The sequence below is a fragment of the Hippocampus zosterae genome, chromosome 7, assembly GCF_025434085.1.
Source record: "Hippocampus zosterae strain Florida chromosome 7, ASM2543408v3, whole genome shotgun sequence".
NCBI lineage: Eukaryota > Metazoa > Chordata > Actinopteri > Syngnathiformes > Syngnathidae > Hippocampus > Hippocampus zosterae.
In genome coordinates this window covers 4,632,774-4,649,471 of record NC_067457.1, presented here as the reverse complement: position 1 = coordinate 4,649,471, position 16,698 = coordinate 4,632,774, and the positions used below count along the sequence as shown (strand labels likewise).

The 16,698-nt window shown below is 48.3% G+C and overlaps 2 protein-coding genes across 6 annotated transcripts; one reads left to right on the top strand and one right to left on the bottom strand.

The window, feature by feature from the left end:
* Positions 1-526: 526 nt before the first annotated feature.
* On the bottom strand, positions 527-9,428 carry si:ch73-127m5.1 (neurotrypsin). 2 transcript variants are annotated; one of them, XM_052069630.1, is made up of 14 exons: positions 9,130-9,428; positions 6,387-6,429; positions 5,229-5,471; positions 4,769-4,907; positions 4,503-4,681; positions 4,275-4,425; positions 4,009-4,187; positions 3,532-3,673; positions 2,848-3,068; positions 2,470-2,611; positions 1,939-2,229; positions 1,648-1,770; positions 1,323-1,585; positions 527-1,126 (listed from the first exon to the last, which is right to left on the bottom strand). In XM_052069630.1, the coding sequence occupies exons 1-14, from the start codon at positions 9,205-9,207 to the stop codon at positions 756-758; spliced, it is 2,565 nt and encodes an 854-aa protein (XP_051925590.1). In that variant the 5' UTR covers positions 9,208-9,428; the 3' UTR covers positions 527-755. The 2 variants fall into 2 exon arrangements, with proteins under 2 accessions (XP_051925590.1, XP_051925591.1); XM_052069631.1 differs by having other exon boundaries at positions 4,275-4,422; positions 9,130-9,423.
* A 463-nt stretch (positions 9,429-9,891) lies between these two features.
* Positions 9,892-16,551, top strand: LOC127603437 (cerebellar degeneration-related protein 2-like). Of its 4 annotated transcripts, none has more exons than XR_007963054.1 (8): positions 9,892-11,130; positions 11,236-12,162; positions 12,683-12,795; positions 13,720-13,868; positions 13,953-14,093; positions 15,182-15,413; positions 15,475-16,344; positions 16,382-16,551. XR_007963054.1 is itself a non-coding variant. In XM_052069724.1 (8 exons), the coding sequence occupies exons 3-8, from the start codon at positions 12,090-12,092 to the stop codon at positions 15,994-15,996; spliced, it is 1,230 nt and encodes a 409-aa protein (XP_051925684.1). In that variant the 5' UTR covers positions 9,892-10,022; positions 11,070-11,130; positions 11,236-12,089; the 3' UTR covers positions 15,997-16,551. The 4 variants fall into 4 exon arrangements, 3 of the variants coding, with proteins under 3 accessions (XP_051925684.1, XP_051925685.1, XP_051925683.1); XM_052069724.1 differs by having other exon boundaries at positions 9,892-10,022; positions 11,070-11,130; positions 15,475-16,551; XM_052069725.1 differs by having other exon boundaries at positions 9,892-10,085; positions 11,070-11,130; positions 15,475-16,551.
* Positions 16,552-16,698: the final 147 nt, after the last annotated feature.

Here is a 16,698-nt window from a genome sequence, read left to right as displayed (position 1 = left end):
TGATTCCGGCGATCGGCTCATCAGCCGCCGTTGATTCGAATCAGGTGCGTTGCCGCTGGAGAGCAGGCGGGACGCGCGTCCGACGGCGAAGATCGAGTCGAGTCTACTCCATCTCCCGCGACTTTCAATGGCTTTTTTGTCAAATTCTATACATTAAAGGACCATACCAGCGTTTTTGTTGATGATTACGATATTCACGAATGACTATGTTGTAGATGCCTGCCTGATCCGGGGGTGCGCCATTTTAAAGGTAAATCGGGCAAAGCCAAATGATTGTCCTTTATAAATGTCGTGTGCTGCTTGATTTTTCTTTCGAGTAAATGCAAACATGAAATGACGCACCCTGATATGTTCGACTGCCCTTAAATTGTTCATCCACCACAAATATTCCAATTATGCCGGTCGTCTTATTTATCACTGGCCGCAATATTAGGTACACCTTCGGGAGTTGCACTTTTCTGCGATGTTTGTCACATGTAGAAGACACTAGCGCCGTCATCCGGTAGGAGCCTGCAAAGAAAAGCCCTTTTTAGTTTTTTTTTTTTTTTTTAGGTCGTTGCATGTTTTTCAGCTGTACATTAATTAGCAGTTTGCGCTAATCTTAATTGAGCACCCTGCCACGTGATTGAATTTAGGTTGTGAAAGCACATGTTGATCGGCCATCTTTGTTAGGCCTCTGGTTGGGAAGCAATCAAGAGTTCACATTTTCTCCGGTGGTCCCGTGGCACAGGGTTGGTAAGCCAGCGAGGCCTCGATCAAACCTGCGAGTGCCGCGTGTGTTTTGCGTGATGTCCGATGTCGTTTGTTTCCTCTCCTCGTCTGCCGTTTTGGGAGTCGGCGCTGATGACGTCGTCGATCCAGCCGCGGAAGCGGCTAACGCGCGTGTACAGTGCCGGCGAGGAGGGGTCCGCGCAGCCGTAGCGCCCGGCAACCACTCCCGTCAGCACCCACCGGCCGGCCTCGGCGTGGCACAGCAGGCCGCCTCCAGAGTTGCCGCCGCAACCTTCGCCGCCGGTGTCCGGGGGGCTGCCGGCGCACACGGTGCCGTGGCTGGAGAAGCTGTCGCCGTGGCGCTTCTTGCATTGCCACGATGACATGATGGGAACCCAAGACGCCAGCGCGGAGTCTAGGGCACGGAAACATCATCAATAAAAGCTTCCAAAGTTAGCTTAAGCACAAGCTGTCATATTTCGATATAAGCTCTTGAAATGAGTTAACTGAACCGGTCGGTGGGCTACATCTGGCCTGCCACAACTTTTTCTTTGTATCAGACAAGGACGGGAACGTTGGCTTCCGACATGAGCTTCAACATCATCACCCACCTGATGCGTTCCACCGCGAGGTCACCAGGACGACGCAGGCGGCCGGCATGCCGCTGTGGTCGGGGTCAGGCAGGCAGGCGGCGTTGACGTGGGGATCAAAGGTAAAGCATTGACCCTTCTGTGCGCCGGGCAGTTTGAGCAAGGCAAGGTCATGACCTCCACTCTGGCCTTTGAACTTCTTGTGGACGACCACGCGCTCCGGGGTCAGAGTCCGCTCAGAAGCCCCGACCCGCACCACATACCCGGATGGCTCCGTTCCAAACCTGACGGTGACGTATGTTGTAAAAGCGGCAAGATGATGCTCGCGACTGGCGTTTGGAGTTACCTGGCAAAACAGGAGGCGGATGTGAGGGCCCAGCAGGAGCCGATCAGAGTGGCACTGCAGAGGGGGCTGCTGTCTTGACTTTGGGACTGAAGCCACACCGACGCCTGCCAAGGCCACGATATCCTGCAACAAGTGGTGTGTATATTCCAGTCTATTCAATTTGATTCATTTGACTTTGTTTCATTCATGATTTTTGTACATTTCCAAATGGATCTGAATCAGGTATCATGGGACGTGCAGTGACCCATGATATCCACCAGATGGCGCCCAAACTAGTGGAAGACCACCCACCGGAGCACGTTTCCTCCTCCCTCTCCGGCTTTGCTTTCACCACCGTCCTCCTGCAGCTTCCTCACCCCGCAGCCGGCCTCCAGGCGGCGTCCTTGAACCATCGGGTAGGGCGTGGAAGCAGCAGAGGTGTCGCACTTGACCCCGGCCACTTGCCCATGCCGGCAGCCCAGCATGTTCAGGCCCAGGGAGGGACATTCTCCCAGGAACTCCTCCTTGCCCGTGCACCTCACTTGGTCCAGGTGGACCGGTCCTTTGCCCTGCCCGAAGCCCCTAGCCACCAGAGCGCCGCCGCTGGCGAAGAAGGAAGACCAACTTTAGCTTCCGATGTTAGCTTCGGAGTTGGCTTCTCATGTTACCTGACGATAAAGCTTAGAAGACCAACTTTAGCTGCAAATATTTGATTCTGAAGTTAGCTTCTAATGTAACCTAGCCGTAGCATTGAGACGAACATTGTTTGCTAGCTCCATTGTTAGCTTCCCAATTTCGATTCTTAAATTAGCATTCATTCTTAGCTTCAAAATTGCTCGTCACCTGTGGCCCAGTTGCCTGCACACCACAGCGGCGTTGAGGTCGTTCCACCCGGCGTCACAGATTGTCCCCCAGTCACCGTGGAGATAGACCTCCACACGCCCCTCCTTCCTATCGGCCCCCCCAGCAAGACGCAACAGAGGACCTGAAAATATTCCGAAAAATATTAGCTTCGATTACAGTGGCGAAAAACGCAATCACATGGTTTGCGTTTCTTTTGTTCTTATTTTTCACCGTATTTGTCTTTCATTTATATAGAATTGGAAATGCTGTTGTAATCCCGTGACATATTTCATGTTTTGATCTTTTTGCGGATCTAGAAAGTATCCATCAAAAGTGAGCATCGCATTGAAGTGTCCCATGCGCAGCAGGCCTCGTCACCTGTGGATGGGGCGACAAGGGGCACATCGTTGGTCTCATCTTCAGGCTTCCCTCTGCAACGCACGCCCACGTCCTCGGTGTGGGAGCAGTCGGTGCGACCCCAGATGCCGTGGCGGCAGTCCAGCAGAGACGTCTCGGAGCCGTCACAGTGGACGTCATCCAGCAGGATGAGACCGGCCCCCTCCCCAAACGTCCCGCCTGACACCATCTCAGCATAACCCCTTAGAGAAGAGAAAAAGAACGGTGAACTCCCGTCTATTTTTTGTTTGTGTTCACAAATTCAATTTTTTGTCCCTTTTCTGTTGACCGAAAATCAATTGTATTTTGTGCTCCTTACATCATGGCCAAAGATGCCACAAAATGACGCCAAAGCCCTAGAAAAGGAATGTAGAAAAAAAAACTCGTTGCATGATGGGAAGGAGCCAAGTTTAGCCCCCGGTTGTTTGTGGAAATGAGTTTTCCCGGCAAGTGCACTTAAACGCGGAGTTCTGCAAGCTAATTTGACCAAAGTAACTGCTTTTACGAATTAGCTTCAGTCTTTTCATTTGTAATCGAATTAGTTTACAGTCAATTTGTTTGAAGAACCAGACACCATTTGAACTACGGACGCCCAGGCCTAATATATAGATAGGAAGGTGTGTGTGTGTGTCATACACACATCTGTCATCCGTCTGTAACGCGTACCTGTATCCCAGTTGTCCACACACCACCTGCGCATGCTCTTGCGTCCAGTGGTCGTCACACACCGTCCCCCAGTCGCCGTTGTGGAGCACCTCCACGCGGCCCTCCCACGGATTGTCGCCCCCCACCAGACGAACCACTCCGTCTGAAAGCATCAAATATGGTATATTTGCAACACTCGCAATGTTTATGAATTTCATGTTGGGCCGTTTATCTTTTTTCCCCCCCCAACGTGCACCTTAAAACATCCGTTATTTTCCTTTTTTTTTTTTTTTTTAAACGTACTTGTTTTTCTACTCATCTAGGGGCCATCGTTCTGTGTATCACCGAAGCTGAGATCTGGTGTGTGCATCGTCTGTGTAAATCAGCCGGTTTTCGCTTGGTAATTATTTATTGATGTAGAGGATATAAATAGAAACTTTGAGGGGTATGCGCGTGTGTGTGTGTGTGTGTGTGTGTACATGCACTTGTGCGTCATGCCTGTGTAAGGGCTGCAGGAGACTCCGGCATCTTCCATGTGATCGCAGTTGTGCTGCTCCCAGTGGCCGTGTGGACACTGATCCAGGAAAAGTTCGTTTCCCGTGCACTTGACGGCGTCCAGCAGGATGGGACCCGAACCCTGACCGAAGTGAGCCCATGCCCACGCCTTGGCCACACCGCTAAGACACGTACGCAATCAATACTCTCTCTCTCTCTCCATATTTACATATAAAAAAAATGATATTTAGTGACTTGGCAGCACCCACCTGAAGCCCAGCTGCCGGCACACCACCTCCGCGTCTCTGTCGTCCCATTGGTCGTCGCATATGGAGCCCCACCTGCCGGCGTGGAAGACCTCCACACGTCCTTCAAAGTCTTCCTCCCCTCCGACGAGTCGTAGCGGAGGTCCGCTACCTGCTAAACGGCACGTTTACAATTGACTTGTATTTTCCATTTTGTACAGAAAGTGGGCGTGTTCAATTCTCCCGTCTGACCTTCAGGAGGCGCGCACAGGACGGCCGCCTCGTTTCCATGGTTACAGTCCCCGGTGATGAAGGTCCTGCTCGGGCAGGCGCCGGCGCCGTTCTCGTCACCGCGACAACCCAGACGCTCAAAGTGGAAGAGGCCGGAACCCGAGGCGAGCTTGGGGTGTCGCAACACCGTGCCGATGTCGCTGGCCAAACGAAAAAAAAACAAAAAAAAAACGATCGGGTGTGTGTGATGTACAAGGCGCGGAAGCGACGAGACCGGAGCGTCCTACCTTAAGCCCAACTGCCTGCAGATCACGCTGGCGTCCCGGTCGCTCCAGTGAGAATCGCAGATCGCTCCCCATTGGCCATTCAAGTAGACTTCAACCCGCCCACTGTTGGACGACGAGTCGCCGACCAGCCTGACGGCACCTTTTGGACGAGATGGTTGAAGGTGCGTAAACATCAAAAAAGATTTTACGTCGAGAGTGACAGCTCTCGACGTAAAACGATTTAATCGATCGCAGACCAAGATACGTCTTTTGGTTCAACGGCACACATCCGAATTTGAAGTCCCAAATTTTTAAGGACGTCCTTTAAAAACCTCAAATAGTCATCAAAAGTAACAGATGCAGTCCTCAGTGCACGATTCTGAGCAAAGTCCTTTGCAAACATCAAAAACCAGCGAAAGAAACCGCTTCAAATACAAAATTCTTGATTGATCAAAAAAGTTTTTTTTTTTTTTTGCCATACCTTGGTGACAGTCGCAGTAGGCCCATCCGATGGCGCCCGAGTTTTGCCGGAAGAAGCACCAGGGGTTGGACTCTCGGTCCGGGTTCCGGCAGTAGCTGTGCTCGCCGAGGCCGCGTCCCGGGTACTGCACCACGTAGTCGGGGAACTCGGTCCACTTGAGGCACGGGGCGCCCGAATCCGTCTGGGACACGGTGCCGTTGTAGTAACCCAGCTCGGTGAAACCCTCGGAGCAAGATAGGGGGACTGACGGGGGCGGGGGGGTGGGATGACGAGATCAAAAGAGAGGATTCAAAGACCCGTTCTTGACATTTTGCGGCTTCTTCGCAGAGTAGCAAACCGAGCAAACCGGAGACGACAAAGAATCGTTTTGGGCTGCAAAGTTGACGAGGATTTTAGTGAACAGCTGGTGTCCCGTTCGAATACGACGCTTTGCTCCGCTATCGTCTTGTACGTCATCATTAATTCATGTGGGACCGCTCCGCGAACAAAGTACTTTGACGTGGTTAAAAATGGACTCCTTGTGAGTTTAGTTACTCACATTTTTTTTTATTCCCAGTAACGGGAAATTTGGGCGATTGAATCCTAAAAATATATTTTTTAAAAAACGACGAACAGACTTGACCTCCCCCATCGTGCGGCGCGAACGCACGCACGCATTCGCGCTCCATCATCGCCACGACAACAAGCCTCTCCCCATCGCCATGGGAACACTCAGCCTCCCTGCTCGTATAATCCATTTCCCCGCCACAAAGCGCATTCGACACGCTCCGCGCTCGCTGTATTAAGAGTTTGGTGGGGGGTGTTTTATTTGGGGGGGAGGGTGTTTATGGAAAGAGCCAAAGCAATAACCACAATGTGTCGTAACGGCTGCACCGGCGACCACCTGCAGGTGTACCTCACTCTGCGCGTGAAAGCTTTTCTGATTTTCTCACACAATTTGCCCCCCACCTCGACTTGGACGTACGCCATGCCCCCCTCCCGTTCACACCCCCTCTCCAAGGGAAGAAAAAAAAAATAGTGGAAGGCTTCCCGCTGGAGGCGAATACGAAAGAGGAGCTCCCTCCCGTTCAAACAATGTAAGAATAGGAAATGGCGGCGAGGGAGGGAGGGAGTGGGGGGGGGGGCTGACGGAATCATAGGTTGCGCCTGGTCACCTACCTGAGTTCTGCACCTCGTTTAAGTACGTCTCGTCAGCCACCACCTAAGCACACACAGCAATAAATTAGACCATTAAAAAAAATTATACTTTGATTATCCTTGACTTTGTGAATGTTATTTTTTAAAGTGATGACGATGATGTCCTTTTTCAAAATAAGCACTGGGTAAAAACATTTATTTGCCATTCCCATACAATACGCGCGCACAGACACTCGCCTCGCATACCGGCACGCCTCTAATAGCTCGCGAGCAGGAACATGCGAACCTTGCTGGCGAGAACACGGACGGCGATATCACCAATCATGTCGCTCACACGCCTCCATTACCAACCTAATGTGCTGTGATACGCTTGCACCTGCTACCTCGGTACTCGCGCGCACCCGTGAACACACACGCGGGCTCCCGATTCACAAGGTGCCAGATGGGGAGGCACACTGAATGTAAGATGAATAAAAATCAATCAAATAAGTGTAGACTGTATATTCCAAATTAAGCTGAAATGATTTAAATGACCTTAAATGACCTTTTTTTCAATTTTTCAGCTTGGGTAACAAAAATTAAATCAAGACATTTGCCCCCCCCCCTCCCAAAAATATTATATAAAAATACACAAGTACCAATTTCATATGACAATATAGTAAATAATAAAAGGGAGAATCATGACGTTTAAAAAGAATCAAAATCAGAGTTAAAAAGGTGAAATGTGGCACTAGTGATGAGTGAAAGCATGTTGGCAGATGTTACCAAAGTTGAACTCGTGTGTTTTGCTTATTTGGAGGAACATCTTGTGTGCGTTGCTGTGCTGCTGTTGTCTTAATTAGCAACAATGTGGGAATCTGCTCGTCTCCTATTTGGTGAGTATCATTAATTTCCCGCACCCTGTTTTGCGCTAATGACTCCCCACACACACATACTTGTACAACATGAACAGCAAAGCGAAAATGAATGTTATCTCTCGATTAATTGATTCCTTGATCGTTTTTTGATGTCCTCTCAAGCAAAGTCAAACATATTGGAGCCCTGTGGTGTCAACCTGGACGTTCCGTAAAGATGCGGAATTCAGTGGATGGAAGTTGACAAGCACGCCTGCTTGCAACACGTCTATCGCAGCAAGTAGTGTCACATGGATGACAACGGGCAACAAATCTTCTGAATCGTTACCGGCTCATTTAACGGGGCCACCTTTTTATGTTGTCTGTTGCCATACCGGTGAAATGCAGTGACGATGTTCCGGTCACAGATGTCTGCAGCGATGTCTGCGTGTGAAACATGAGTACGCCACATTTAAAGGGAACGGAAGGAGACTCTTTGATTGGCAACGAATGATGTTGGCTGTGTTCACACCCACAGCGGCGCAAACTGCCCTTTTTTTTTAAAAAAACGAGCGCTTTTGAATCGGATTCAATTTTATTGCCATTTTTAGTGAAAGTTACATTCACAACTATAAGTTTTTATATGGCCAACTGTGCATCATAAAACATAAATGATAATAATAATATAAGAAAAAAATTAATAAGCTATGCTTGTCCAAAATTAAGGTCTGCAGATATACGCTGCACACCACCTTCGATTTATGACAATCTCAAAAGTAGAGCCCCGGGTATGAATTTCGAGAAACTAGACAGCATGCATTAGCAATGAGAAAAAACATAAATGGCACGATTTCAGAAATAACAGCATCCTTTCAGAAAAAGAAAATAACCAGTGTGCAGAACAAAACAAGGAAATGGAAACCGTGCATGAAGACAGAATAAACCGACAGTATAGACCAGCCATGTCCAAAGTCCGGCCCGCGGGCCAAATCCGGCCCGCGGTCGAATTTCATCCGGCCCTCGGCCCCCGTCATAAAATCAGTGCCGTCTGGCCCGCAGGTTGGGCGCAATGGAACACGTGTTGCATTGACTGAGGTCTCGTAGACTGGTGAGTGATGTTTCATAGAGTACTGCTTCCCTCTAGTGGCTAAATGAGTAATAGCATTCACTAAATGAGTAATAGCATTTAGACACTAGAGGGCATCACTCACGAGTTAACAAGACATCACTCCGTGTTTATATTGACTGATATGTCATATTTCAAATTCCTGTTTCAAATGAACCAAAATAAATTCTTAAGATTGTTGAAATTAAAATAAAAATGGAAATGTGAAACAGACTGGCTTACTAAAATTTGTTGAACAATATTGTTGTTCAATGCAAAGAATGTCAGCCAAGGTCGGCCCCCCGACATTTTACCACATAAAATCTGGCCCCCTTGGCAAAAAGTTTGGACACCCCTGGTATAGACGGTAGCTTTGCATTGAGAAATGGAAGAAAACAGATGCTGTAATAAAAGAATATGAGTAATAAAAGAAAATAAATTGTCTACAAAGAAAATTCAAAGCGTTCATCAAAATATGGACATAAATAATGGTGCTTAGAAACGCAGCTAAACATAATGTGGTCAACAATAGGCCGAAAACAATGTGTGCACTGAAATGTGGAGATAAATGGCCCAAAAAAAAAATCCACTCTTTGCATACAAACGGGGCGAAAATCAATTATGCGAATACAGAGAAAGTACAGTCATGCAGTATATCAATACATGAGCTAATTTTCCTCTTTTCCTCATACCCTCCATTGATTTGACACAGAACAAGCATCATCATCATCATCATCATCACCGTAACGCTCCTCATCCTCAATTGACATGTCTACTCTATGTCCGCATGCGAACGTCAATGTGACGAGGGGACGATCGATCGTACCTGCGCGCCCAACGGCGAGGGCAGCCCCAGGCAGGCGGCCCCGATCAGGCACAAGAACCGACGGCCGCTCGGAGACATCTTTTCCCGCCTTGCGTGGCCGCGTCCGTGGCAGGCAGACACCAACGCGCCGAGTGACGTGAGAGGATGAGACGGATGCTGGTGGCGGGGCTGCTTTGGCAGAGGTTCTCAAGCGACCACAGGGTGCGGCACCGGATGGGAATGGAAGAGTACGCACACACACACACACACGCACACACACACAATCTGGAAAGGAATTGTGTTGAGCTATGCATAAAGCACCCTCTACCCCCCTACGTCTCTCGCTCTCTCACTCTGTCTCTCGCTCTCTCTCCCCCCCTCTTGTGTGTGTATTGGCAGGATTATAGTCTAAAAAATATGATTTATTAACCTGACTATATTAGCATTCATTAGGCCAAAGTGGGTGAGTTGAAGAGGGGGCGAGCTTCGGTGCCTTTCGGAATGGGTTGTTACATACACGAACATCGCTCGTTTATGAATGGTATATGGTGAATCAGCCTCACAAAAGATATGTATGACAAAATTGAGAATAAATACAAATGTCATGAAAATCAACTAATCTTGACATTTTTGATGAATTGTGCTTCAAGCAAATTTTGTGATTTAATGTCATTACAATTTGAACTTTGACTTTTGTTTTAAAATTTAATGGACGCCTATATTTGGAAGACTCCTATTTATTTTGCACGACTGTCATCATGAAAGGTGAACGCCTTGTTTTCCTTCAGCTAACGGCGTTTGTGTTTTTGTCTATTTAGGTGAAGTCTGTGCCATCAAACTATTAACCTCCTCCTGCTCCCCCCTCTGGTTGTTTTGTAGGTCAAAAACCCCGTTGAAGTCATCCATATTCAGAAGTGACATCTTTGTTCTTTCATTTTTCTTATCTCTCTTCCTGCATGCTGCGATGCCTTCGAGCTGTGAGCTTAAATCTACTCATCCTTTTCACACACTTTGCTTGTACCCACCCGCTCCAGGCTGGGAGATTAGCTTTTTGTTTTTTTTTCATTTCCTTTTTAAGTTTCGTGGGGGGGTTTTCCCCCTGTCAATGCAACCATGCACAGCCCGCTATCTTTTAATCCAAATTGTCATCGTTCCTTGCTTTGATTATCTCGGCTGTGTGCTTTTGGAGCCATTAGTAATATTTTTACAATTTCTTGTGGCTTAAAAACAAATCTGCTCAAATGCTAACTGTTGACATGCTAACATAGCAAGATAGACATTACAGTAAAGAAAGTGCTGAGGGGGCTATATTGACCTGTGTGTGTTCATTGCGTACACGCACACAATGTATTTGTGTCTGCGTGTTTATCTCTTTTGTCAGACCCCCAAAAAGAAGCTGGTTGTCATGGCAACACACCAACCTCCTCTTACAATGGGACTGTACTGTATGACGACCCCAAAAAAAGTCCTTATAAATTTGATTATTACTCGCACATACACGCACTGTTTTTGTGCTAAAGTTGTCGCCAGGAGCCTTTTTATCGCCAAGCCTGTTACACGCTCCTCGTCCCTGATGCTTATTGCCACGGCAACCGGCACGGCAAGGCAGCAAATTTGGCCATAACCGTTTGTGTCAGGAAGAGAAATTGCGCGCGTGTTGGGGCGGGGGGGGAATTACACATTGTGACACACACTAGACCCCCACTGTGCTCTGATGTTTCAATTTCCTTCCCTGGCGTTTATCTGACTTCCTCTCCCTTGAAGAGACTTCAGATAGCAGTCTCTCTCTAACACACGCCAACGCGCCCTCACACACATACTGTATATCAAACAGAGGGCTTGTCGGTGACTTTGTCGATTTGCCTTTAAACGGGTGGAATCAAGAAGCCGTTTGCAGATCAGAAATGTGCCTCTCTTCATTCTCCTCTCCGCCGTCCCCCCTCATGTTTCTCAAAGCACAGATGGAGGAGGACAGAAGACCCCCCTGGAAGATGGACAAATGGGAGCTGGCGTGCCACAACTGTGAGTAATTTTATTACTTTTATTAATTGTTATTTATTATTAGCATACGTTCCAGTCAAAGCACGATTGAGGTTTGGACATGGTTAACTTATTTGTGTTTTAAAGGCACAAGGTCACTGACGGTGTAGTGGTCCATTGGCGTCCAATCTGGGGTGTCACCTGCCTATCGACTGAAGTCAGATGGGGTGGACTCCAGCTACCCCGATAGAAATGTAGTTTTGTATTACTTTTATTTCTCAACTCAACTGTATTTATAGAGCACTTTCAAACAGCCATCGGTGCATACACATTTATAAAATATATAATTTGTTTCGTATAGTTTTTTCATAGTCATTTTTACTCAAATCACCTCGCTACCACTTTTGCGTCTTTAATTTAGTGCACGGTATTATTCATCTGGATTTTGAAGCGAATTTTCCCGTCGATTGAAAAGAATGGATTGTGTTTGCTGCAGCAGCGCCCTCTTGCGGACAAACTCAATGCGCACAGTTAATGATGCACCTACAGAGCCGCAGGTGCAGGCGAGCTAACGGGTCAGTTTCTATACAGGCACAGCCGCACCGGAAGCGCCTTTCAAACCTTGGACGTAAAATGTAAGGCTGAAATAACCAATGTACAACGCCAATGAAAACGTGGGTAATAACAATACTCATTCGGGGCTTCAATTTGCGCTTCGAAACGTAACGGAAACGATTTACCACGTCTCTTTGAGCGGCCTCTATTATCCGTAGCTTTTAGTTTGAAGTCGCTTAACAACATGTCAATACTTGACACATCAGACTTTCTAATTGGCGTTATCCGGCGATGCTCGGTGCACCGGTACAGCGGCCGCAGCTAGCAGTAAAATAAATGCACGAATAAAATCACCCCTAGGAGCCCGCGTGCATCATGCCAATTCGGACGAGGATTTGACACTGAACGAGGGTGAGTATTTGTGGAAATTGTTGCCAGCCGCCGAGATGTTGAGCGTGGAAGAGGAGTTCGAGCTGAAGGAGGAAGAGCCTTGGTACGACAAGCAAGACCTCGAACAAGGTAACCTTCCCAACCTCTGTTTGCTTTCGGTTGAGTTCGGGCCGCGTTTTTATTGATTGCGCTCCTTCTTGATTTGACTAATTGGAGGAAAGCGTAGTAGTACAGTACTGCCAACGGGGGGCCTATTAGATCCAGCACATGAACACAAGTGGGTCAGCGAATCACACCTCACACAGACACTCACTTTGGTGGCTTTATGCGTTTATGCAGACCGCGTCTGTGTTCATGTCAAAATGGTAACAATGTCCACGCTGTCTTGTTTGTGTCCGAACACGGACCATTACGGTGTCCAAACCAAGCCAGTGTGCATGTCTGTATCCAAACTGTGAACTTGCTCACGAGTGATAAATTATGCTTGTTGAGGAAAAGACTTGATTCCCATAAAATCCAAATTATTGGGGCGATCATTTTAATACTTTCAGAAGTTGAGGTGGGCACGATTCGAGCTGTGACGGTCGATCATAGTTTTCCAACATAAATGGCTCGGTGTCGTTTTCCACACCGCTTCTTTCCTCTGCAGACCTTCAGCTGGCCGCCGAGCTGGGCAAGTCACTGCTGGAGAAGAACCGTGAGCTGGAGCAGAGCCTGCAGCAGATGTACTCCACCAATCAAGAGCAAGTGCAGGAGATTGAGGTAAGACCCCCCCCCCCCCGCCCCCCCAGGACCCTGACAACCGGGTTGCTGAGGTTGCGCTCATCGGTTGTCGGACATGCCCAAGGAATGTCTCTACTTTTCAGCAAAACACAAAAATGTGATTACACGAAACACCTTTTGAAAGACATGGGGAAATAATTGTATTGATTCAAATTTTTATTTATTTGTGCTCCTGTTTTTGTTGTTTTGCATTTGAGTTTTAAGAGAAGCCGTAAAACCTTAAAAACGGTCCTTAATTTTAGCCCAGTTCAACTCTACTGGCTTTTTCTCATTTACTGTCAGTCAAGTGTGACGTCGTAGACCGTAGCGTCATCCTCGCTGAAAACAAAAACGAGCAGAGGACCCCCCCCTCCCCCCCCATGAGGGCGGAAGTGAATAGTGGACTGTTTGGACTCTGTGGGGGAATTACTTTAATGTCCCCTAAATCGGCTTTGTCTGACTGGCGAGCCCTTCCCGACGCTGACGTGTCGAATTAATCCCACAAGCCCTAAACGGAGACGTCGTGGCACACGCGCGCACCCGTGGCGCTTCTTGAGATTGTGCGTGCGTGTGTGTCAAGAGTGAAGGCAATGTTCATTGACAACAGGTTCAAATTGCTATTCCGATAAGATAAAAGCCATCCAGCCATCTTTGCCTCGATTTGTTGATAATGCACTGAGGTCTTTTGAAGCAGAAATATTTTCATGTCCTTGCAGAAGCTTTTGCCGGTGTCAGAACAGCGCCGTTGTTGTAAATGACATTTGAAGGCCACCTCAAGGCAAAAAATATGGACGCACTTTAGCCGTTGTTGTACAATGCATTTCCAGTAATTGTTCAATGACCAAAAACGGGAAAGGCACATGGCACGGAATAGTTTTAATTTAATTTTTGGTCCTTTTATTATGTATTTATTTGGTGGTCCAGTACCTGGCCAAGCAGGTGGAGCTCCTGCGGCAGGTGAACGACCAGCACGCCAAAGCGTACGAGCAGCTGGACGTGGCGTCTCGCGAGCTGGAGCAGAGCAACCGCACGCTGACTCGGGACAATCGCGCCGCCCAGCACAAGATCCGCGGGTCGGTCTCCGCTCGCTAAAAATGGGATTTTCCGATTCCGGCCCCACGCGAAAGGTGCTCCTGAGTGTCATTTGTTACGCGCAGGCTGACGGAAACGGTGGACCAGCTGCAGACGCGCGTGGACGAGCTGCAGCGGGAGGCGGACGACGTCAAGTCGCAAGTCGCCCGGGGGGACCGGCAGAGGTGGCGCGGCGGCCAGAGTCTGGAGCAACTGCCAAAACTCAGGTCGAAGCCCAAACGGCTTCTCGGCTGACCCGTTGGGGTGGATCGCGAATTAGCTGCGAGCGCCGGCGCGGAATTTGGGTTTTTTTTAAAAACGTGCAGGATGTGACTTTTGAATAATACTGGAAAAAGGGAAGCGGCGTGAAAGGCTTTGCCGCCGTATTGTAAATCCCAACGTGGGCCTCTTATCGCCTTCTGCGCTCGAAATAAAACTTGCATATGATGACTCGTATGCCGTATAATAATAAGGTGGAGGTAGAAGAAAATTGTGTTCTCTCGAGAGTGCAAAGTGCACGTTGCATCATACGTATGCTTCGCACTGCACTTTGACTTCAGCTTTCAAAGCAAAACATTGAAGCTGTCACGAGTTTCTAATATTATTCTTGAATTTGATTCTTAGACGTTTTGACATTTTGAGCCCAACGTTACTTGCTAACCCAGCCCAAAAATGACAACCTAGTAACCTGAAAGATTTTTTAAATATATTTATTGATCCGCTCATATTTCAATCGAGCGAAACCTCCGCCCGTGGCCTTTAGTGTTTCTTTACGATATTTGATGAAAATAATGTGCGTCTTTGCGGAGGAAAGGACGAGGCTCTCCCCTCCAACACTCGGTGACCACGACGTGATTTCGGACCGAGGTTTCGGTCGACGGACAGAACGTCGGGCGCCCAACAGATTGACGAGAGAAGGGGAAATGAGAAATCCTCGAATAAAATCAAATTATTTTAAGAATATGTTTGGAGTTTATAGATGAATAAAGATGGGAGTAAAGAGGATCGAGTGCTTTTGCTAAATTAAGGTTTGAGTAATTTTTGCCCTTTTTAACTGAACATAAGCAAATTGTTTCAACGCTGAGCAAAAGTAGCGAGATTCGATTTTTCAGATTTTTCCCAGTACCGGTATGATAGTTCTAATCCCCCCCCCCCCTCAAATTTGCAAAAAGATAAAAAATAAAAATGTCATTTTATCATGACTTCAGTTTTTATTGAATATGAATATGAAAGTATTCGAATAAAGTGAGTCAGTGTCCCTTCAATCACGTCTTCAAGGCGGCCATTTTGATTTCTCCCCGTCGGGTTTTTGTAGGCGCTGTGACGACGACGATCCAGAAGAAGCGCATCTCGGCGTAGACTGGCGCGACGGCGTGCGGTGGTGGCACGAGGAGCAGCAGGCGTCGCTGTGCCGCTCGCTACGCAGCCTCCAGGCTCAGTACGCGGGAGAACGCGCCCGGCGGGAGGAAGCCGAGCGGGAGGCGGGGCTGTTGAGCGGGCAGAACCAGGCGCTCGAGCGGCAGCTGGCCGGCATGGAGACGTTCAGGGTACGACCGGGTCGCTTTCAAATGTCGCTGTACGCGTTCTAACTTGTTTTGCGTTTGTCAGCTGCGAGTGTCCGAGTTGGAGCGAGAGGCCGAGGAACTTCGTCACCTCCGGAAGTCCCAATCCTTTTCTCAGCTGAATGTGGCTTACGCTATCCCCGAGGAAGAGGCGGAGGTGGAGCGCGACGGCGAAGCGGAGCCAAGTGGCCGGCGGCCCCTCAAACGCCGGGCGAGCGAGCGTCTCCTTCGAGCCGAGCGAGAGTGCCGGTGTGCTCAAAGGTCCGCGGAGGAGGAGCGGGGCGGCATCTCGCTGCTCAACGAGGTGGACGCCCAGTACAGCGCCTTGCGAGTCAAGTATGAGGAGCTCCTCAGGCACTTTGCATTACAGCAACGTCACCGAGAGGAGCCGAGGCACGAGGCCGTCCAGACCGCCGAGCGCAACGCCGGCTTCCGGCAGCCCGAGTACAAGGAACTGTTCCGAGAAATTTTTGCTCGCATCCAGAAAACCAAAGAGGACCTGGAGAACAGGGCCAGGCAAGGCCACCCCGCACCGGAAGATAAAAAGCAGGTGGAAGACGGGCTTTGAATTGCAACCTAACTCCCCAAAATGCCTGAACCCCATCAGGGTTCCCACTCTTCCACGAGCTTTTTATTCATGGGCCTTTTGAGGGCTAATTTTGCCATCATTTAGCCTTGCACGTTTGCACCCATTCGAGGCCATCCGGTTGGCATTCGTTGTTGGTTGTGCGCTTTCGCAGGTCGTACTGAGCCGACGGAACATCCGTGCACTTTTAGCCCCAAAAAAACCGACAATGTATAGTAAGGCGTTTTTGGCCTGGAAAAAGAAGAACCATGTTTAGTAAGGTGTTTTTGGCCCAAACACCTTACTATACATGGTTCTTTTTTCCGGGTCAAAAATGCCCGACTATTCATGGTTGGCGTTTTTAGCCGAATAAAATGACCATGTGTAGTCATGCGTTTTTAGCCGGAAAGAAACAACCTATTCTAGTAAGGTATTTTTGACTGAAAAAAAAAAAGATTCGACCAATATTTATTTTTTCGCCAAGATGGTACCTGAGTAGAGTACACTTTAAGAGTCTTGTTTTTTTTATTTTTATTTTTTGTATTTCATCACGTTATGTTGTGTGGAGCTGTTGTGGATTGTTTTCAGCATTGAAAAAAATGTTGGTGTCAAACGTGAGTAAAGCGTAAACCAAGTCACAGTCACTGGTAGTCCAGCGGTACGCTCGCTGGCGTTGGGTACAGGCAGCGCGGGTTCAAATCCAGC